The sequence below is a fragment of the Stigmatopora argus genome, chromosome 19 (assembly GCF_051989625.1).
Source record: "Stigmatopora argus isolate UIUO_Sarg chromosome 19, RoL_Sarg_1.0, whole genome shotgun sequence".
In the NCBI taxonomy this organism is placed as follows: domain Eukaryota; kingdom Metazoa; phylum Chordata; class Actinopteri; order Syngnathiformes; family Syngnathidae; genus Stigmatopora; species Stigmatopora argus.
In genome coordinates, this window is record NC_135405.1 from 6,284,798 (window position 1) to 6,309,156 (window position 24,359).

The 24,359-nt window shown below is 37.9% G+C and overlaps 1 protein-coding gene across 10 annotated transcripts in view; it reads right to left on the reverse strand.

Moving 5' to 3' along the window:
* Nucleotides 1-24,359, reverse strand: part of nrxn3b (neurexin 3b) — a 238,891-nt gene that overhangs the window by 202,182 nt on the left and 12,350 nt on the right. For all 10 annotated transcript variants that reach the window (XR_013296789.1, XM_077586991.1, XM_077586987.1 and 7 more), the window contains 2 exons: nucleotides 23,799-23,813; nucleotides 22,498-22,524 (listed from right to left, as the gene is read on the reverse strand). Coding sequence is in view for 9 of the 10 variants with exons in the window: in XM_077586991.1 (XP_077443117.1) it covers nucleotides 22,498-22,524; nucleotides 23,799-23,813 (42 nt within the window). In the remaining variant the exon portion in view is untranslated. The remainder of the gene's footprint in view (nucleotides 1-22,497; nucleotides 22,525-23,798; nucleotides 23,814-24,359) is intronic.

Consider the following 24,359-nt stretch of genomic DNA (forward strand, 5'->3'; position numbering starts at 1 on the left):
GGCTACTGTGACTATGATGGCCCAGAGCATCTGGGTGAGGTTTGCAAAATGCCATATTATTGCTGATGAGTTTGACAACAAAAATCACAGCAGGTGTACCACATAGTCAAAACTGTAACAAGAATGTTAAAACTAATCATCAAAGCAGGGTTTGAAGCTTCTAATAGCAAAAGTCACATTTGTTATTGGGCGTTAGCTCACAGTTGGTTGTACAAAGACCTCCTGGTGTGACAAATTATACCAAATATTTTAGAAGCTGAAATGTGCTTATGCTTTTAAACATTGCACTTCATTACACATCAAACACTTGAAAAACGCAATCACAATAATAGTAGCTTACACTGGCAACAACAACAGGGCCGTACCCGAACAATGGTGAGGAAAAGAAAAGAAATTCTGCACTCACTGCAAAAACGACTGCCGCTTATCCTCTCACAAGAACAGACATCTTTTGATCCAGTACGCAAGGTTGATCTACGTACATATATGAGTAACCATCCATCTTTGCATCTGTCCATTTTCAACACTGCTTATCCTGTTCAAGGTAGCAGGAAGCTGGCGCCTTTATCACAGCTGACTTCAGGCCAAAAGCGAACTAAAGCCTCACCTAGTTGTGAGTCAGTTAAAGAGAACAAAGGCTATTTAATGAATACCTCTTTTGAATTCAATCTTGCAGACATTTCTATTTCAGTACCTGTGCCAAAAATTGAAAGGCATAAGGAGACAGACAACCGTTCATGCTCACACTCATACTATCTAGGGGCAATTCAGAGTGTTCAACCAGCCTATGAAGCATGTTTTGGGGATATGGGAGGAAACCAGAGTACCTGGAGAAAACCCACGCAAAACCCTGGGAGAACATGCAAACTCCACACATTGAGGACCCATGTGAATGGGTCGCCAATTCAGAACTCAATTTTCCAAATTATAATATGTGCTGTAGGAAGTCCCATAAATAACACTAATGTGAAGACTATAGCAATATGATTTAACATCACCCTTATGGCACTAACAGCAAGATGATTTTTTTTCTTCAACTCTCTTTCCACATAATAAAATGTAATGTTTTAAGACATTTGGGTGAAAACAAGTAAATGTGCATTTTTTTTTCTTTTCTGGTTAAATTTAACAGCCAGGAAAAAAAAAATAGAAAATAGCCTGTTCCTGTTAAACACAAAAGCCAAATGGAAAATTCCTCTTAGCTCATCTACCATTTGATTTATATGTGCCGAAGACAATTTATGTTAAAAGTACCACAAAGACACATAATGGCTTTTTAACGATTTCTGATGGCCATACACTCACTGCAAGAGAGAATAATACTGTGTCACAGAGATGATTATCATAAAGGCTTGTTGGATTAGACATGCCAATTACTCTGTCTGGAGTTTTTCTTCTTTTTTTCGTAACTGTAGACCGAGTAGATGATGAACATACTCCAGTAAATGACAGTGATTTTGTCTTTTTTGACGCGTGTGATTTTAGGGTAAGCGTTATAACAATTTCATAAGGATATGTATATTTTACGTGATGTTGTTAAGGTTTGTAGAGTTTTTAAACTTGTTTTGTATGAAAACAGACCAAAATATATGATCAGCACAACTCACACAGGATAGAAAATTACATCTTTGATTTGTAACAATTCAGAACAAGACATTAATATTTGCATTGTATAAAATCCTTTGTTTTTCCACTGTATTTATACATGCTAGCCTTTTAACATACCCCAGAGCACCACTTTGTATTATATGAGCATTAACATGAGCATCTATGATCTATTTTCTAGCTTCCTGGGATCATTTTTCTTTTCTCTGCGGAGCTTTCCTCTCCTTTGTTTTCTCTTGTTGCTTCTCAGGTTTTGCTCGACTGTCCCTTTCTCATTTTACATCTCTCAGTCTACTAAGATCTGGTTGCGGTGATACAAGTGATGTGATGTGTACTCAAGAGCTGGTATACGCAATAGTAGTGACCACTTTGTTTTTTTTATGTTTGTACTTCATTACATTGCAATCTATACATGATTCAAATTGGACAATGGACAATATGTACATATTATCCCAGGAGCAGTGGTATTACAAAATACTTAATCAGATTTTGGGGAACTCTGCGTTAACATGTATGACTACAGTCTAGTTTGGCAAAGAGATCTCAAGATGCATTTCACTCAGTATAACATACAGTATGGAATATGTAGATTCCCTTCCACCTTGTCAGTGTGAATTTATTCAAGGCCTTGCTAGCCAACATATATGAAAGTAAAAAGAACTGAACGAAGGCTTGAACGAGCCCAAATAGCAGAAAGGCATTGTGACGTAATGTAGTAAGAGGACAAAGAATGCATTCACTACATCTTAATTCAGGTATGGTAAACATCCGAATATGGCTCAGGTGGTAAACCAAAACAAAAACACAGCTGTGTCAAAGGTAGTGTCACTCCCAAATAGACCTTGTCTGTACGTGTGGCTGTCAACATCAGCTGGTCTTGAAGCGTCAACACTTGGAGGGCATTAAGGCTTTTGGCCTGCAGATATTTGTATGCTGACTCACATCTACTTCCAAAATGCTCATCCGTGATAAGTGAATAGGACCCCACACAGCACACCGTACATATAGAAAAGTGAGCGACTCAGAAGGTAGAGTCGAATAACTTGAGGTCTTCTCGTCAACAGTATTAAAAATTTTATGTGAATAAATATTTTACTGGGTTTGTGCATAGGGCAAAATGAGGGGGCAGAGTAGGGAAATAAAATGATGGAAAACAGAAGAATGCCAAGCCTTGCACCCATAAAACAAAAGGTCTAAGACACCCTTTCTAGAACAGTAAAGACGAATGATGGGAGCTAAATGAAATGCCACTCGAAGTCCTGGTAAGAGCGAGCATCGACAAATCGGGTCACTTCAATTGCAAGGGATGTTCTTGAGTGGATCTGCCCTGGGGCCTTGTGGATTCAAGCATTTTCCTCGAGAGTCAAAAACCACAAACACACAAATAATACACACTTAGTTGGGGCCACAGCTGGGGACTTAAATGAGACGAAGAAAAAACCCCAACTTTTGCAGGTGGTATTTCAAGCAAACACATTCATCACCTGATATTTATTATAATGTATACAAAGAATTGGAAGAGTGGAAAACGCAGGTCTGGTGGTCATTATGCGGGATGATAACTTTTTTTCTTCTCCTCCTTGCATTCTTATCTCCTAAAGTCTCTGACCTCTTCCTCTTTTATGCACTGCCTTCATCTCTCTCTCCTCCCCCTGACCTGGATTATATATTTTTTCCAGCTCCCTGAGCTGAACAATACGCTCAGGCGCATTAGCATGCAGCCCAGCCAAAAAACAAAAATCCTGCTCAAGTCCCTCCTCTCTGCGACTGCCCCTCATCCTCTTGTTTCTCCCTTTGGCATCAGGCCTCCATTTTACTCTGTGTGACTACTCAATCTCCATTTTATTTGCTTTCTCTTGACTCACATGGGATGGAAAAGTCATATTTTTTTAAGGATCTTTTCCCCCTCTTCTCAGCTATCCTTCCCTTATGATACACTGCTTTTCTGAATCCCCTCCCCTCCATCTCACATGTTCGATCCTCATTGCCCTGCCAGCTGTTCACACTCCACTGGCCAGCCACTGGAGCGGCTGAAAGAGGGGAACAGCATGGCTTACTTAATGACAGTAATTAATTCTCCTTCTCCTGATCTTAATGAGCCAAATCAGTCACAAGACCAAAGAAGAGGGAGTACGGGAGGACGGTGAAGTGAGCAGGACGAATGAGATGAGGACAAGTGCCCTTCATCCTTAATGCATGTAAAACACAGCTCTGACAGGAGCACTCAGCTCACGAGGGTCCCAAACACTCTTTCAGCTGTCAGCTCACTTGCACCCGCCTGGTGTTCGCACACCTTTCAGGTCCTCGGAGGGGCACACAATCATGTTGTCCAAGCGATGATGTCCCTTCTGAATGTATCAATGTGCATCTTGTTTAAGCTTTTGTATCCTGATTAAATGTAGTGGGTTCTTTGTATACAACGTCCGTGTTGTTTTCAATTCAGGAAAAAGTGTTTGTAGCCTTGTCTAAGTTCTGGAATCTAATTCTCTACCTCGGTCACAGTCTGCAGAAGTTCCCCATCTTGTGGAAGACTTCCTGTGTGTGGTTCCAGTTTTTGTCCAACTTTGCGTCTTTTTGAGTCTGTATCCATTTTTGCTACCGCAACCAAAATGGCGCCGTTCAAGTGGCAGCCGGCGGCGGTAGCTCCGTCCACTCTTGCTCGTTTTGTGTTTTTGCTGCTTTTCTGTCATAATGATTTGATTTGGTTATTCTTAATGATCCCATTTACTTTGATTTGCTTTGTACTTTGTGCTTTTGCTTTGTTGTTCTGTCTAATCACCCTCTTGCTACTGCCACAATGAAATTTCCCGAATAAGGGATGAATAAAGTTATCCAATCCAATCCATAGCTCCCAAACATTGGGACAAAAAGGTGTGCTATTAGAGCTTGGCCAGGTCCACAGCATGTTTACATTTTCCACTCCAATCAGTTCTGGCATCCACGAAACAGAACATTTTAGGTTCATAATTTCACGCCTGTAGCAATTGGTAGCAGCTATCGGTACATTCATTCATTTTCTGAACCGCTTTTACCTCACTAGGTTCACAGGGGGTACTGGAGACTATCCCGAGCCAGAGGGGGCGACACGCTGAATCGGTCGCCAGCTGACTATCGGTACATGTACAGATAAATTAAGCTCTCTCTGTTTCTCTTTTTAAATTAATCAATAATGTAATGAAACCTTAAGGTTTCAATAAAATTGATTTTCTTTTAACTTGTCTGGAACAAGTGAAGGGAAAAGGTAAACAATGGATACCTAACTACATTTGTTCAGTAATATTATTTTTAGTGGCCCAGTGGACGAGTGGTTTCAAGGTCGGCCTCACAGTTCTGAGATTGAGAGTTCGATCCCAGGTTCGACCCTTCCTGTGTGGAGCTTGAATGTTCTCTATGGGCTTGTGTGGGTTTTCTCCGGGCACTCCAGTTTTCTCTCAAATCCCAAAAACATGCATCTGTCTTTTTTTTGCCTGTGATTGGCTCCATTCTGAAGTTTTAATAAATATTAATTTTATGCCAGGATACAAATCACAATTTATTTCTAAAGAAGAAATGGGTATATTTTAATATGTAAACAATTAATATTTATGTTTATAATTTTGTCGTTAGTAATATTGTAACTTATGTTGTATGATGCTTAACATTTATAATGTCTAACCCTTTTAGTTGCAACAGTTACTTCTTTTTTTATCTCTTTCTCCACCGCTATCTCTTAAGTGCTCTGTCGAGAGTTGGGATGAGCAGTGCCTTTTGGGTGGCTGCATATTTTTATTTCTGATTGGAGCCTATGTGCCGTCTGGTACACAGAGTTACCAATTAATCACGAAGGCAAAGCATTAGACAAGCTCTGCATTTTCCCAATATTTAGCACTTAGGGACCATTTGAATCCATTTAGCATAGCTGTCAAAAGAACAAAGATCTCAATTGAGTAATTTCATTTTGTTGACCAGCAGGAGAAAAAAAAACATCACGAGTAATTGCCCGATCCGTAAAAGTAAAAAGTTTGACTAAAGTATCAGTAAAATGCAGTTTACTACTTTGAAAATGTCTAAAAAATTATTTTATGTGAACAATATTGTAATTTGGCACCCAGGTGGCCAAGTAGTTTAGGCGTTGGCCACAAATTTCTGAGATCAAGGGTTAAATCCCAGGTTTGAAACCTTCTTCTGTAGTTTGCATGTTCTCCACGGGCTTGCAGGTTTTCTCCAGGTACTCCGGTTCCTCCCGCATCCCAAAAACATGCGGGATAGGTTGGTTGAACACTTTAAACTGACCCTAGGTATAAGTTTAAGTCAATGGTTGTCCATGCACCAATTCAGGGTGCCCCCCACCTGGTGCCTGTAGTTAGCTGTGGTAAGCGGTACAGATAATGAATGAAAATTGCAATTTAAAATGACAGCTAAGTTTACATGGTACAAATCATTCCCCAACCGTAGGGAATATTCATTTTCTACACAAACTAGTTAGGTTCAATTCTCAAAATAATACATTTACTCTCCATTAAAAAGAAGCTTAGTCGAGTAATTGAGCTTATATACTGTCACTTTGATCAAACAGTATCTGAAAATATAGCATCGCACCATCCATTTTTGCCATTCCAAACACATTTACCTACTTTTAAATTGATGTTATGTGCTCACATATGCTTTATTTAGTTGTCTAACAAAACCTGGCAGGCTTGAATCAAAATGAACTGCCTTTCAAAATCCGTGCGCTGATATTAGAGTGAGGGCAGTCACAAAAGCGTACAAATATATGCCAGGGGCAAATGCATGATATATACTTAGCCTTTGGCCAAAATATGAAGTAGTTCAGGTAGAACACTGTACCCCCCAAAAACCCAACTACTTTTTAAACACGTCAGTCTTAACATTTTGATTTGAAAGCTTTCTAAGATGTCGTATGGGCTACCTTGCTATCATGCATCTCTCAGAAATAGCGATATTTTTTTAACACATTTACATATAACACTTATTCCTTTATAGATATTAGTGTAGCCATTCTTGTAATAACACTTTCTATCTATTCCAAACAAACCCTTCTGAAAGATTGCACTCGTATTTCTTCAGAAATTGGCCACAACACAAAAGCAAACAGCCTTCCTAAAATAATAGTGTTATAAAATTGACCTTGCACTTACATTTTCTATTAACAGTCATGTTTCAATATAGCCTGTACACACTATGTATTCTATGATGTCTTTTAATGAAAAGAATAGCTGAAAGAGACATTCCGAACACCAAGTAGCACATAAACAATTAGGTTTTACTGGACCCACTGCAACTTAGTTCAAGGAAAAAGCCTGGTAACCTCTAGATTAATTACTTCTGCGGGCCCTAATAGGAGTCAAGAACCAGCCAACCTAGAGGGCAATCAATGTGATGATATTGGAGGTATCGGTTAAAGTTGCTCCTCTTTATCATTGCCTCATGTGAACCATAATTCACACAGATGAGCTCTCTGGGCATCTAAAATTTAAAGGATAATCACTATAAACCAATATGCTCATCAATCTACAGGTTGACAAAACAGATTCTCAAGAAATGAATAATATCTTACTACTATTGCTACTCTCTCTAGGAGTGGCTGTCCCAAATAGATAGAAACGTTTATTGCCATGTGGTATGTAATTAAAACGGTTTCAATACAACACTCTACACGGTTATGAATTACTAATCAATAGAAATAAAGATTATTACATTGAGTGTCGGGTTAGAGAGGAGTGGAGGAGTTATTCTAACTGAGTATTAATAGCTCTGAAACCCACTAAGAATCAGAGACATAAGGTAAGGTGATTCATGTGGCGCAACCATTACAGTCAGTCTTGCATGTGTGCTGACATTTCCAGCAGTGAAACAATGTATTCTAAGTGAGGGAGGATGTCCCACTACCACAGACGAGCCATTTTGTTGTGTTAAATGCATTGATTACATGGAGAGAAAAATACGGAAGCTGAAACAATAGTGAGGTGACCTTGAAACAGTTGCGAGTTGGAAGAGAAAAGGACTCAATTACATGCAGAGACAGTGTGCAGGGGGCTAGGAAGGTTTCTAGCAGAGACAACAAGGATAAAGGAAAATACAGATTTTTTTTCAGCCTTTTAAAGACTTCATATTTCATCATAAAAGTTGCTGCAGGAAATCGGTAAAGCTTAATATTGGACTCCACTCAGTTGTAGATTCAACTGCAAACACTTCAATAAATTCAGTTGAATCTACAACCTGCGTGTGTCCTAACCTGGAGCAAAATGAATTAGAATGGGTACTAAGGGACTGAAGTCATGACATTATAGATTCATGAAAGCTATGAACTTTACAGCGTATGTGGATCAATCATTTGAAACAAAACACAACAAATCGTCCTTAAGTGATTACGTACAGCTAAAGAAAAATCATTGCACTTGCTACTTGTCGTTAGTCTAAATTTCCTTATATTTGGGAAAAATTATTTTAAGCAAACTAGAAAAGGAATAAGCATGTGAGAAATGGTAATGTGCCTGGCCGTTGACATTCACAGAAATATATGGACGCAGCGGCTTGTTTATGCAAACTTGGATGACCACTTCAAACCAATGTAGTTTGACAGTGTGCCTGCCGTGTATAGTATTTTTAGCAAATGCTGCAGACTAAGGACTGCAAAAGGCATTCTTTGAGCACAGCAATGACCAGTTATGAAAGACTGAAACTATTTGTTTTATGTTTTTAAGGGGAAAAAGTAGTTGTGGGTGGAAAAAAAATAAAAGATACTGCTACTAACTTGTATTAGACACAGACTTGTAAGAAATTTAGAGTTCAAATGTACATGCCTGCATATGGCAAATTTCCAAAGCTTTCTAAACAAAACAACGTCTAAAAAAATTGTAAAAAGGTAACATTTTTAAATGTATAAAACTATAAATGGCATCCTTTAACAAAACAAATGGCTGAGTGTTAAGACCTACCGTATGAATACACATACATCTGTGTATGTACACGTATGTGTGTATATATATATATTTCAGCAACACGCTTATTTATTTATATATTTATTCATGTATTTATTTATTTATTAACTTACTTATTACCCATCTATTTATGTCTAAAATGCCTTTCCCATTTCTGCATCCTCACCCTCTTGCTACTATGACAACGAAATTTCCCGAAAACAGGATGAATAAAGTTATCCAATCCAATCCAATGACATCAACTGCCAAGTTATTCTAGTTTGTGTATCTGTGTTGCACAAGAGCTAAGATTTTATTGATAATATTCCAGAACAAAATCTTGGACAATACTATATTTATAAAATGAAAATAACTTATACGAGATTGTTAGTTTTGTGACGCAGATCCATTCAAACCTGATTCACATAAATTATTGTCACCTATCCAAAATATGTGGGCGAAATTAAATTGCAACCAATGCAAATGGCGGCATATCCACTAATAAAATGAAGAATGATAGGGAAAGAGAAGAGGAAAAACAAGAAGAAAATGTGGCTATATCTGTCATAGTAGTATACTCTTCACAAGACAACCTCCATCATTCTTGGAAATTTCCTGCTGATAGTCTCCCTGAAGAGTCAGTGGCATGTAGGCCACTATATATACAGAAGGAAGCATTTCCTGTGCCTGCGGCTGTCCAAGCCTTTGCAGTAACCAACCATTCTAACTGCAGCTAGACATCAAAAATAAATGGAGTGTGCTCACACACTCATGCTATTTTGCTTTAAAAAAATAAAAACTAATAACAAAAACAAGATACAGGACTGATGCATATGTATATTATTGAAGTGGAATAAAAGATGGCAGAGTAGAAGCAAATAGTTATAGCCAGCTCTGGGAAAACATCTAAAAAATGTAACATTCATGTTCAAAGACACAGATGATCGGATCCACACATACATACATACAATATTAACACACATACAATATTAACACAACTGAGCTTGCCGTGTCAACGAGAGGTCAAGAATGTCTCATCGCATTTTCTGAACTGCTTTATCCTCACTGGGCTTGCAGGGGGTGCTGGAGCCTATCCCAGCTGACTTCAGGCCAGAGGCGGGGGACACCCTGAATTGGTGGCCAGCCAATCGCAGGGCACAAAGGTCAAGAATGTTCTTTCCCAATGGACGTGTCAAGTAGTAGTTGACCAACGTAATCTTTTCTACATATACTTGGTTTATCTCATTCATTTCCCAGACACACCCCTTTCTTCCTTACCCAAGTACACGCCATAGGCTCCATTATCCATTGCTATTGTCCTACTTTCTGCTTGGCTGAATAATAGGCTTCATGCCCAAAAGTGTATTGATCATGCTCAAGTCTTTAGTGGTTTATTTAACATTCACATTGAAAGTATATGCTGGATATCATATGTTTTAACTAGACAGTTACAATACAGATACCAGTAAAGCGTGTGCGGTCGATTGGTCGCCGGTGTTTTGGTCGCCGTCTTTTGGTCGCCGATCTTTTGGTCACCGATCTTTTGGTCGCGGTCTTTTGGTCGCCCGGACCGCGACAACGGGCGACCAAAAGACCGGCGACCAAAAGACCGGCGACCAAAAGACCGGCGACCAAACAAGGTAAAACAACACGGTCTACGCATCAATAAAAGCCAACAATGGCCATGAGCAGTTTCACTGAGCCGACGGGTGAGTGTATAAGAGTTTGTATGTACATGAGTTGTCCCCTTAGGAAGGTACGTCAGTCAGGGTCTTAACAAGTTCTCCAACAAAAAACAATAAAAGTGTGGGAAATGTGGAGCTTTTCTTTAGCCTTATAATTAATAGGGCATTAAGTATGACTAAATAGTAATTCACAGTTTGTATTTAAGGAACTTGAGCAACGATTTAAATGGTAATTATCAATAACCTTCCAGGCGACCAAAAGACCGGCGACCAAAAGATCGGCGACCAATCGACCGTGTACCATTGATTATGCTGAAGAATAAGTCTTTAGTGGCTTTATCAACATTCACATTGCAAGTATAAGATGGATATCATATGTTTTAACTAGACAGTTACAATACAGATACCAGTAAAGACATTTCACATTAAAGCAGGCACTAAACTTCATCTTAACGACGACAGCGCTCTGTAAAAGCAAGACTATTTGACAGATTTAGCAGGGCACTTTCTTGGTAAAATTAGTTTGGGCATTAATAGATAGTTACATAGTGGTTATGTTTTAACAAAATGGTTATTAATAAACTAAATTTAACTCAAACCTTTCCAAAAAAATCATCCCCAACACTGTGATGCTTAACTTTAAAGGTCCAATTGTATTTCTGGCAGTAAACATGTTATAAAGTTTAAAAATGAATGCGAAAAATATTATGCTACGACAATAAAAATCATGTGACAGTTTGACAAGTTTATTCCAATAATTTACCATACTAAAAATTGGGTCATAAAAAAAGACCACAAAAGTATGTAACTCAACTTCCAATTGCAAATTCATTTATTCATTCATTTTCTGAACAGCTTATCCTCAAAGATCGCGGGGGTACTGGAGCGTATTCCAGATGACTTCGGGCCGGAGGCGGGGTACACCCTGAATCGGTGGCCAGCCGATCGCAGCCAATTAGAAATTACTATCACATAGTTTGAGTTAGATCTTGTTTGATCATTGATTACATATATGTACATTAATGAATCTGAATTTGATCAAATAGATTAGAACACAGTCGTTTTCTTTTTAATGTTTGACTACCTACAACTTTCATAGAGTATTTGTAATGAACCGTATTTTCTTGATTCAAGCAGGCGGGGGGTGCTGGAGTCTATCCCAGCAAACCATAGGCAAACAGGCAGGGGACACCGCAAATTCGTTGCCAGCCAATCTCAGGACACAATGAAATGGACAACTATTCACGCTCACAATGACACTGCCACCGAGAGGAATCGAACCCAGACAGCCCGTGCTGATGCCAGGTGGTAGAACCACTCCACCATCGGATGGTGGAGATAACGTTTTTTTCATTAAAAAAAAAAATAATGGAATTGATGTATGTATTACAATGTGGAATATTTGGCATTGTTGTTCCTTAATGTCAATAGTATTGTTTTAATTTGAAGTTACATTACCAACAAAAATATATAACCCTGTTTGTAATTAGTTTGTTATCTTATAGTGATGATGAATATTTACAATATCACCATATTATTCACCTAAACAATGTGCAAAGTCAAACTTAAATTTCACGTGAAACATACTTTTAGAACAGATGGTTAAGTACTTGTTTACAATACATAACATCAGTGGTCCCCAACCACCAGCTTGTTCTGCAAGCCACTTAGTATCGGTCCGCAAGAGAAATAAATAATGTCAATTTTAAACCTCTCCCACATCAACGCTCAAGTATGGAGATTACCAACAAACGGTGCTCTGCACCTTAGGGATGCCAGATCAAAAAGACAGTCACGAGCTCAATCACCCCATCGATACCCACCCAGTTTTCCCAGTATTTACGTTTTGTAGCACTGCCAACAACGCTTGGTGTGCAATTAACAGTGCCATCAGTTCTCGGGAGCCATCGGCAAACTGTCCGGATGGCACAAATACAGTGGTATCTCATATAGTATGCATATATACATATGAAGGCTTTCTTAGAGGAACAATAGGAGTGCACCGTTTGCAGCATGTTTGGTTGGGCCATTCTGCAATTGCGCTTAAAAAGTGGCTCTCGCACCACATTCTTGCAATAACTCATTTTATTCATGTAAATCTCAGTCTCAACCTTGAAATAATAAATGTCGAAGCTTACGAGCATGTGATTTTCTTTCTTTTGCCTTTGTGTTGCATTCAAAACGTCTTTGGCCATGGTGCAGTACGGGAGGAATAAATTTGCTAGTTCAGATTGACAAAAAGTTTAGGGATATTACATTAAATATACGTAGTTATAGTAATTTGCGGGAGCCACACACTTGTTTCTCTTTAACAAGCTGGTATAACCTTGGAATCATATTTTTTGCATAATTTGAAAAAAAACTGCGGAATGCATGAACTTGCATGCCTTTGACGAGCAGCAATACTTTGAATAGTGGCACCAATTTTGCACTGGAATCATATTTTTTTGCATATTTTGAAAAAAGACAGCGGAATGCATGCACTTACATGCTTTCGACGAGCAGCAATATTTTGAATAGTGGCACCATTTTTGCACTGAGCCGTCTAAATCGTGTAGTGGTTCACTCGCCTGACTTCGGTGTGGGCAGGCGCGGGCTCAATTCCCAGTGGTGGTAATATGGTTGGGATTGTGAATGATCGTCTATGTCTCTCACAACCCTTACAAGGATACACGGTACGGAATATGAATTTTTGCGCTGGGCATTAGTGTGGATGGATCATATGGTCAAACTAAAAACTTTTTTATATATTACATTTTCCATTTCTGTGCTGTAATGAATCATTTATTTCTGTTTTAATAATATTAATCATAATTTAGTGATTCATTTTAAATAAAATCTCTTCAGATCTGTCTCATTATATCATGATATATTATCGCAGATATTAAAAATGCTGATTTTAAAGGCATACTTTAATGCTATATTGTCTTGGGAAATGTTACATTTAGTAATATAGTGTCAGGAATCAAAAAATATTGAACTTGACTTCCACATGCAAAACATGTATCCATAATAAGATTCTAATAATAAGACTTTAATCCACTCCCTACAGCTATGCTTTAATCAATTAATTTGAAACAAACATGAAAAGCTCCCTTCTGTCATTATCAAAGCTATAGGGTCAAATCACATTTAAGCAAGAGATTGTGTTGACTCACCGATTTCAGAGTAACCCAATAGTACAATTTACAAGGCTAATTACTGCCTTATGCTTGCTTCTGACTTTGTCAGTACAGCAGTGTAGATCAATCAGAACAACGCAAACACACACACACACACGGACGCAACACTCAAGGCCGCTGCCAAAAGGAAGATGATCAAATGCTATCAAATTGCTTTGTATGTCCCTCAAAGGAAGTCAGTTAGGGAGTTAGCCAGTGGGGTTAATACATATTTTATGTTCTTCAAAGATAATGAATATAAACTGACAAAACTATTTAGTATTTTTCATCACATGTATGAACAAAACAGAGTAAAAAAGGAACCTTTAAATTAAATTGATGCTGTAAATCGACTTAACTCCACCTTTATTTTAATTTTGGCCAGTTTAGATTAGATTCATGTAATATAATCCAATAGGTTAAATAGCTACATTTTAATCATAAATGTCCCTGTTATTATAGTAGTTTTGGGGGGGATATTATGAAAATGAGACCAAGATTCATCATTTTACAATTTGTACATTTTTCTCCAACATTAATGCATCTTTTAACTAGTTCAACACTATTCGGGGCGGAAAAAAATCAATATATATTTTAGCGGAGGGCCATGAAACTGGTAAAGAGAAAATGTGGTTGCACACAAAATAAGACACTAATTATTGCCTAGGGGAAACTGAATACATATTTCATATCATAGCTGAAAGCAACCATGAATTCTCAGAAGTTTAAACCATCAAACTCCACATTTTGACTAAATTGTAAATTATTGGGAAAATATTTAATTCACTTCAGAACATGCTCAGTTTGCAGAATGAGTGGGGCGACCAATCCACATATAGCGGGACAGACACAATGAAGCAAACACACAAATTCTACTCACCGAAAGTAAACAATGCAACATCACAAGCAGCTGTGCATTTGCGTATCGGCTCTCAATGTATCACATGAATCTAATCGGATTACTTCATTTACATATCTACATAATGGCTCAGTAAAAGCAAGGGCCTTCGCCCACCAGTGTGTTGTGTGTTTAAATGTTTCTCATTCTAAAAAGGGGTTGGAAAAACACTTCAGTTATAATTTGATGAACCTCTATAAATCCATAGTAATCTGTATCATTTATTTTATGGTATTTGGACACAAAACAATGTTGTAGTGTCTTTGTTTTTAAAAATATGACGGCCAGCCTATTCGTCAGAGACAGCTCTCAAGAGATTAGGGTATATTTAAAATGTGTAACAGAAATGTCCTAGGTGGCTAAGAGTAACAGCAAATTTCTCCTCTATGACACTGTAGTTGACATGCTGTCAGAACATTTTCCTCTACATGTCAGTGCAGACATTAACAAATCACCTAAAAGTAAGAAAACAACTGTCCTGCCAAGCAAGAATGAATTTTTATGACAATAGCTTTTAAGGACAGGCAAAACAATCCAGTGTGAGAGAGGCACCAAGGCGTAAACCAGAAACATTAACTAAAGAGCAGCTAAATGTCATCGAAGGATGTCTCCCAAATACCATAGATAACATATTTAAAGCACAGGCTGATGTTACAAATTGCAGGCAAGCTTTTTGTTTTTCTAATCATGGTAATTGCGAGGCTAATTACCTCATTCACTACCACAGCTGTATAGTCAATTTTTAATGTTAAAATATGTGAATTCAGTCTTTAATTGTTTATGTACGGTGTTCCTATAACCATGAAACACTATTCTGTAGCGCTTGAGACTGCTTGAGACGTAAAAAAAACAAGAAAAACCATTTGGACACAATGTAATTCATCAAAGCTACTACTTTAAACGCAAGGATAAAATAAAAAAATATAAAAAAAATTGGCAGCACATTGTAGTACGTACTTGTATTTAGAAATATGTCCAGCGGGGGGCAGTACATGCCATTGTTATTCCTAAATGAATGTTATCTGTAACGGGCCTTATATGGCCCTCGGGCCGAGGTTGAAAAACATGTACACACGATCTGGGGGCGGGCGAGCGCGCAAATCCCGTTTCGGCAAAACGTCCATTCGGCGAACTGTCCGTCGGCCAAACGTCCGTCGGTGAAACGTCTTTCGGTGAATCGTCCGAGTACCCTAAAAATGCCTTGCTTCAATTTAGTCTTCAATCAACATAATTCACCAGACAGTGGTGAAAACATAACTCTGCTTAGTGAATGTAACAAGGGTTGACCTAGACTATGTACAACAAATGACTTAAGGATGAGTACTAGCGTGTAGTGTTCCACACTAACTGTTTATCTCTTCAATTTGCTGCCGTGATGTTTACTTTCTTCCTGGTGTAAACATCTATGCATAGCTGCAGCTATCAATTCTCCACATTACGACAACACGCAAAGCAATCACGCATGCTCCCCTCCCCTCATTTTGCTAAGCCTTGTCTACACTCACACACTTGTATGCAGCCTTCTAGACACATCTTAACCTACTTCTTCACATAAATCCTATTCAGAAGGTTTCTGGCATATCTCAACCAAAAGGTGGGATTTCAGTTTTGAACTAAATGTCCTCTTTCTGTACTATGAATGTAGAATTTGCAATTTTTCTGTCACCTAAACGAAACAAAAGATGTCACTAATATAACTAACTGATGAATAAAATTGAAATATCGCACATTGCAAGTCATACTAAGAACATCTGTTGTTTTCCTTTCACACTTGAAATGTTGCTGCATGCAGTTTGAGTGGCAAACCCTTTAATTTTTTAGTCCATTACTTATAAATATTCTCACTTCAAGAAGCAGCATTAATGCGAATGAAGAGGAAATATGTTGGTTGCATGTCGAAGCAATCCTCGTCTCTGGCGCGCTCCCGTGCACTATTGCGTAACGGCTGACGTACTATATGATCCGTGAAAAAGTGAGAATCAGTCTTGCTCGGTTGATCCCGGAGGTCAAGAGCAGAGAGCTGCGAGGGAGGAGTGAAGAGAGGAAAAAAGAAAGATGGAATAGAGAGGGGTGCTAGGACAACTAATGGTCAGGCTGTAACTGGTGAATCTATGACAGATGAGGTGAATTGTGCATTCTGGCTTACAGCGCTGTCTCAACTTAATGCCTGAGGGGAACCACAGAGACGGGTCAAGAATGTGAATAAAGACACCGGCAAAAGCTACGGCACCAAAGAGAATAAATGCCAGAGTGGTAAGAGGCCCTGACGCTAGTAAATATGAGAAAATCAATATAGATTGGAAAGTGATGACCACAACTTCACTGAAGAGTTGGCATAAACAGAGGAATCTTAAAACTTGAGATTCTCAAAGAATCGTAGTATATGCTTGTCATACACAGAAGTGAAAATGGTAAGGCTGCGGCAGTTTAGGTCCTTTCCAGTTTGTAAAGTTGCCTCTTGGAATCTTGGGAAAACTGGAGATTATCGTGATTCAAAAATAAATAAAACAGTGCAAAGCACTTTACAGACCAATAGCCCTAGTAAACGTTTACCTTTAAGGCCAGAGTCAGAACAAATTAGATTGTGGCTTGTAACAACGTCAAGGGTTTTACTCAGGTTAGATGTGTATTCTTTCAGAAACAAGAAGAAAAGCCAGGGGTCTAGAGGGACGTTTTCATTTATGTACTTGTATTTGTTCACTGCTTGAGGAGCAGCTGGCCCTGGCTAAAATCAATTTGACCAACACCCTCAATTTCAGCAACTTCCAATTCCACCTCGACAAGCCCAAGATCCTTTTTGATCGTGTAATGAGGGGACACACAAGTTGAACTCAATTTCAGGTGTAGCTTCTGGCAATTAATTGCCATTTACCAAAAGGTACAGGCAACACATTCCAAACCAGATGGTGCTTTGAATCCCGCTGCGTAATTCAAAGCCGGTAAATATTTCTCTCCAGTCTTTTTGCAAAGCTGCAGAACCTTGATGACATTGTGAGTCTTCTTTTGCTTTGTATTTCAAAGGAGAGGAAAGCACAAGATCCTTGTATAACCGAGCAGATGAACCGACTAATCTAAGGGTGTCAGACTCGGGTTGGTTCGCGGGCCACGTTAACGTCAACTCGATTTCATGTGGGCCGGACCATTTTAGATATAATATTTAGATTTTTTTTATTTATAAATGCATTAAAAGAACTTGATTAAAACCCTGAATATTCAGTTTTTTTATAGATCTAAAACAATGTTTATTTTAGCTTTTTTTATATATATTTTTAGATTTTACAAAATGATTTTTGAACTAAAATACAGAAAAAAATTGATTGAAAAATTACACTTATTGATTTAAAAAGGGGAAAATCTGGAAATCTAATATACATCCATACTCTTCATTTTAATTTGATCCTAAAACAGAAAGTCGGCACTCATGATTTACTTTCCCGGGCCACACAAAATGATGCGGCGGCCCAGATTTGGCCCCCGGGCCGCCACTTTGACACATGTGGACTAAACCAATTGAACTATTGCAATGTGTGCTATTACGCACCTTGTCTTCATGTGTGGCTGACCGTCAACAATAAATTAGAAGTGAGATCATGATGCCAAGCTGTACCAAACAAGTTAATAAGCATTCTTGTTGCACGATGGCAGACAATGAATGGGGCAACAATACAATTCCTATACTATATATAAACACCAAAACACCCACATGACAATGTGATTGTAGACTATGTAGCGGCATGGACAGAAAAAAACCTGTTCATCCTTGACAACCCTACACAACCTCTTTCTCTGATAAGGCACACAAGGAATACCCAGGGCCAGGCTTCTTCCTGATGTGTCCAACAAAAAGTGTAAAGACTCTTTCACCCCCTCATACAGCTTTGAAACTTTTTCGTGGACAATCAAAATCAGAATTACTTCATGAGATCTGAGAGAGACTGTTAAAATAAGTCTTTCTTTAGCCCTACAGCTCCATAAATATCCATTCATTACTATCAGTAATTAGAAAAATGTCACATCGTCATTGTAGAGATGATTTTGTATATCCCATAGCATACGCATATATATCAATATTCATGATGGAACAATGTTTTGTTTGTTAAATCTGCTTCCTAAACCCCTATAATAAATCTCCAGATCATCACTCAATCCACTTTGCCTTGTTGAACTTGTGATCAAAACATTTCTTTATCATAAGTTATACACTTTTACTTGAATATCCAAATGATCCAAACTAGTGTTATTATAATAATTCCTTTGGAGGGGACAAAAACATTTTTTTTTAAATGAGGGTAGCTCTCTTTTGCACATAAAAAAACATAATAAGTGAATATAAAGGGTAAAAAAGGGGGTGTTAATAACGAATTGAAAATTGTGTTGAAAATGACTTTGCAAATACTGTATTATTTTATTTCATGTTTGATTTCAAAAGGGATTTCACCTATTGAGTGCCGTTTGGAGGTGATTTTGGGCAGGCTGCACATGTCACATACATATACCGCATATAGCATAAGATGTGTGTTGTGCTCTGTGAGCCACTAATCGTCAATTTTGTGTTATTGCCATTCAATAAACAGCCTTATGCTCAGTGGAGCATCTGCTTTGAAATAACTGTGAATTGCTCAATTTTCTAACGTCAGCGATGCAGTATGAATGCACACTTAAAGACACTTCGATTTCCATTTAATTCGGTTTGTTGTAAACCAGGCTGCTTAAAAGATATGTCAAGATTTCAGTAAGTTAAGCGTATTATAGTGGAGAAAATCATTTACCTTTGTTGTAGCAAAAGAGCCCGCCAGAGAGGTGGCCAATGGTCACTAACACTGCAGCTACTTCTCCATTTATATTTAATACCAATGACTTCACACATAGTCGTCCAGATGCAAGTCCCATAGCTTTTGGAGAATATTCTCATGATTCACATGCATATTTGTTTGTCTTACATTAAACAACTAAAAGTACATAGGTGACCGTCACACTCCTCGCTCATTTACCAGGGTTTTATGGTATTTTAATAGCTCCAATATTTTCCCACTATATTCTCAGGCAGGATGATATGGTTTATGGCTCGTATCACAAAACAAACCTCCCATAACAAACAAAAAAACCTAATCTTTGGACATTTGCAGGTCAAATTAAGACTATAGTCTAAATTTAGAATGCCTAGGGATTGTTTTTTCCTCGTCTGCCTTGTGTACCAACACAATATTGGTCAATGTGTCTTGTTTGCCATTTTACATTCTATACTGCAGGAAGAAATTCTTACTATTATCGGTGTTTCTCATCAACAGTATGTCAGCATTGACATCCAACTGCAGCACACCTCAATGTGCTATGTTAGCGTGACCACTTCAACCACACAACAAGGCCAGGCACGCACGAAAAAAGCTTGAAGCAGGAGTTAAGGGTCAATTCTGTTCTTCCCCACGAAGCTCAAGGAGACACACATACAAACAAGTAGTGAGTCACAAATGACGACTGCACTATTGCAATACAAAGATGCAACCAAATGTCATATCAAATTCACTCATCAACTTCTTTTGGTCTAGAAAAGAACTGTCTCATTAAATGAGCTACTCTCAAAAATTAATATTCAGGTTCATTCCAATGTATTTCCTCCCTACCATGAATATTCAATAATTCCGACGACAGTGATTGATCCATATTTAATCCGACGGTCATCATTTTCGGTTAAACGGCAATAATTAAGGGCTTTCCTCTTGAGCATGAAGTGCTGACATTCTAGTTTCTTTCCATCTTCTCTTCAGTCTCAGCTCAATCACTCGTCTGTCACGCAACAGTGGTCACATGTGCACACTCATTAGCAGGGAAACGTCTGTTCCCCTGATTTTCACAGTCTCGGCCATGCATATGGCACCGACGAGTACATGTACAAGTTTGATGAACACATACATAACGAATGATTGACCACTGGCAGAGGACCCACTAAAGCAAACACACATACACACACACATACACTTGAAACACAGTAAGGCAATAAAAGAAATATAGGAGCTGCTGTACCTTTGTTTCTACCTATAGATTGCAGAGAGAAGGGGTCCGGAGAGAGAAAGCAAAGCACAGGTTCATCCCAGGTAGAATACCACAGCAAGGCAGCAAGAAAGTTATAATACAGTGGAGTTAGTTTATCATTAGCCTGAATACCTTCATTTTACATGCAAGCATAAAAGAGGATATTCATGCAAATTTTTCAAGGGTAACATCTCTCAGGCAACATTGAAACTATAAATGCAGACATTATGGCTAAGGTTAAACATATTGAAATCTCTGATTCTTCACGCTGTCAAGATTATCACAGTTTAATGAATCAACTGCTAAACGTTGTAGGGATTGACGTTCCCTAGGACGTGTTTCCCAACCTTTTTTGAGCTGTGGCACAGTTTTTGCATTGAAAAAATTTCAAGGTACTTTATTTTAATTTAAAACTATGTCGCCTATATTAATAATAGTCATTCTCATCAAAGTTTTATCAACAGGAATCACATAAACCTCCAAAATGATTCCAAAATCTAATTTTTCACAGTGACCTAATGTCACCAAAAGTTGATGTCTGCGGACCCTGAACAACTTTCGGTTTGAGTGATGCAAAAATAGGTAATGTCATGTTTTTAATCGCATAATTTTGTGAAATATTACTTAAATCTCCTAATATAACGCAAAAAAATGGTGCTCAGAGACTTTACGTCGTCAAAAGTTGATGCCCTAGAAACTAAACAACTTCCGGTTCATATTTGAGAAAATTAAGCAACAAAACGACAGTTTCACAATTTAAATCTTGTAATAGTAGAATTTAAACCTAGAATTTAACGTTCATCATTTTCATATTATTTTTTTCTCTGAATATTACATTGTATGACCTTGCAATTTCCCGCGGCACATCTGACCATTGCTCACGGCACACATTGGTTGGGAAACACTGCCCTAGGAAACAGTCAAATAACTATTTGACAAAGAAATTATTAATTTAATGTTAATTACATTAATCTAGCACTTTTTAAACCCTGGTATGTACAACAGTGAAGGCAATGCAACATTAAATTTTGTTAGAAAATGGAGGGAAAAAATATTGGGATGCTATATTGGCTTGTAACATCTACAATAATGTCTTAGCAGTTGGCATGGCAACCCCTGTGGCCCACTTCAGTGGTTAAGAATATTGGGAGGCCAGCCAGATCCCCTAATGTAAGAACTAGCTTCGATGCCAAAATTAAAATGTCTGACTTCTTAGTATCTCAAATATTGCATATAATGTGTTTCTCATTCAATAATGAAATCCCCTATGCTAGTAAAAAAAAAACTTGGCACCAGCAGAAACAAATAGCATTATAAAGTGTCATTTTCTGAAGCGCTTTATTCTCACTAGGGTTGTGGGGGGTGCTGGAGCCCATACCAGCAGACTACAGGCCAGAAGCAGGGGATACCCTGAATTGACAGCTAGCCAATCGCAGTGCACAATGAGAAAAGCAACCATTCACACTCACAGTCATACCTAGGGGCAATTTAGAGTGTCTAATCAGCCTACCATGCATGTCTTTGGAATGTGGGAAGCAACCGGAGTAACCGGAGAAAACCCACGCAGGCCCGGGTAGAACATGCAAACGCCACACAGGTGGATCGACCTGGATTTGAATCCAGGTCCCCCACTGTGAGGCCGGCACGCTAACCATGCGCTCCACCGGGGCGCCCGGCATTGTAAGGTAATCGGAAAATTACAAATAAGAATAAAGAACATGGTAAAAACATTTAAAAATGCAACAATTGAGCAAAAGGTGAAAAAAAATAAGATACGAGGGTGAGATCAGGATGAAATCCCTCATGACACGAGCGTGACATCTTACTAGTATGAAAGCAGCACTTCCTTCTGTCAAAATATTGGCTAACAACAACACAATCTTTTACCTCTTTTCTTAAGCTGTGACACAGCAAAGGTCAGGTAAGAACAGTTTAGTCACTTGCACGTTTGCGACGGAGCAGTGCACACAGTTATGTAATAAACCGAAAACTGGGTAAGACTAAGGTGAGATGAGATCATACCATGCTTAACATGCACCCCCCCCTAGCGAACACACAAAAAGACCCTCACAAAGAGCATGGCAGCAAATGCACACAGACAGGTCGTGGAGGCAAATGGCGTAAAATCGTGCCTCAAAACCAAATCAGGTGAGGAGGACAAACAACCAAGTGAGATGTACAAAGAAAGACAAGACTACCTTGCTCTGCCTTCAGGTGTGCGAAGCCTTGAAAAGAAATACCAGACAGAAAGAGCAATCAAGAAGAGCACACCAATACAAGTTATTGTCATTATGCATGCTTTGCAGGATGGCAAAGCATGACTACCAAATTAAAAGCTTCCCAAAGTGCATTTGAAAGCTTTTGTTTTATTAATATAGAGATTAGATGGCATTACATGAAGAGAATGAGCACTGTGAAAAAGTTTTTTCTCATTTCTGTTTATGGAACATCGATGTTTATCTCATTCTTTTTGAAAATACTAATAATTATATATATTAAAAACAAAAAAATCAATTTATATTGATTTGAATGTTTTACTGTTAATTTACTCTTTAACCCAAGGGTGTCAGGTGTCGCGGGCCGCTTTAACGTCAACTTGATTTTACGTGGGCCGGACCATTTTAGACATAATATTTAGATTTTTTTATTTTTATAAATGGATTAAAAGAACTGGATCATAAACCCTGAATATTAAGTTTTATATAGATCTAAAACAATGTTTATTTTAGCTTTTGTTATATATTTTTAGATGTACAAAATGATTTTTGAACTAAAACACAGAAAAAAATGATTAAAAAAATTACAATTATCGATTTAAAAGGGAGAAAATCAGGAAATGTGATATACATCTATACTCTTCATTTTAATTTGATCCTAAAACAGAAAGTCGGCACTCATGATTTACTTTCCCGGGCCACACAAAGTGATGCGGTGGGCCAGATTTGGCCCCCGGGCCGTCACTTTGACACATGTGCTTTAACCCTTGGGTGATAGTGGCTAATACTACATCTATTCAAAAGGTAATACTGTTAATAAGATGATATTAAAAGATACCTAGTTCCTGCAATAGAAGTCCAATGAAATGGATTTGGACGTCTATTACCGTCAATGGCAGCAAAGTTATGAGGTTACACGCTATTTCTAAAATGAAATATAATATAAAATTACATTAGCAAAATAAATATGGGCCACACTTGTTTGAATAATGTCATCCATTTTTTTTTTCAATTTAATACAATTTTTGGAATATTTAATTTTATTTGATTAAGATATTTAAATATAATTATTTTATGACAAAGAACCCCCATCTTTTTAAAAAGATAAGAGGCATATAATTCATGGATGAATAGGTTAGTAAAAACACTAAAATACTTTTTCCAAAATGATATGATCCGGTAAGCATAATTCAGTAGAAATGATTTAACAAATTTCCAACTAGATGCTTTATTAAATAATTAACTCATGAATTAATTAAGACATGTTTTTTTGTAAGACTCACCTGGTCTATGGACTGCTGTGGATTTTGCAGATCATAAAAAGAAAGAAGAGAGCAAAGTTCTCAATTAGAAACACACTTTCATTTTTGCATGTGAGTTAACCATGCAAAACCTAAAAAGGACCCCAGCACTCGAGAATTTGTTTTCATGTAAAGAGCTAAGCATTGCCCCTTGACATGCCTGATCAAAAGACTACTTCATTTGAAATCTGCTGCAGAGAAAAAAAGTTTAATCTGTCCCATCTGCTAAGGGAGCCAGATTGATATTAGACATTTGGCAAAGAACTCATAAAAAATAGAATATTGTTAGAATAACATAATATTCTGCACCCAGGTCACACGAGGGGCCTCATAAATCCACGCATGAGGATTTATGGTGCACTGAGTTGTTCCACATCTCAAAATGCACTGTGTTAAGACCCTTTCAGAGTTTCAGTATAAATGAAAACCTTTTTTTCTTTATGACACAAATTCAACTCGCTTTGGATATTGTTCACAAATGCTCACAAATCTATTGATTATAACAGAAAATAGAAAATTTGCCACACATTAGAAGCATATTAA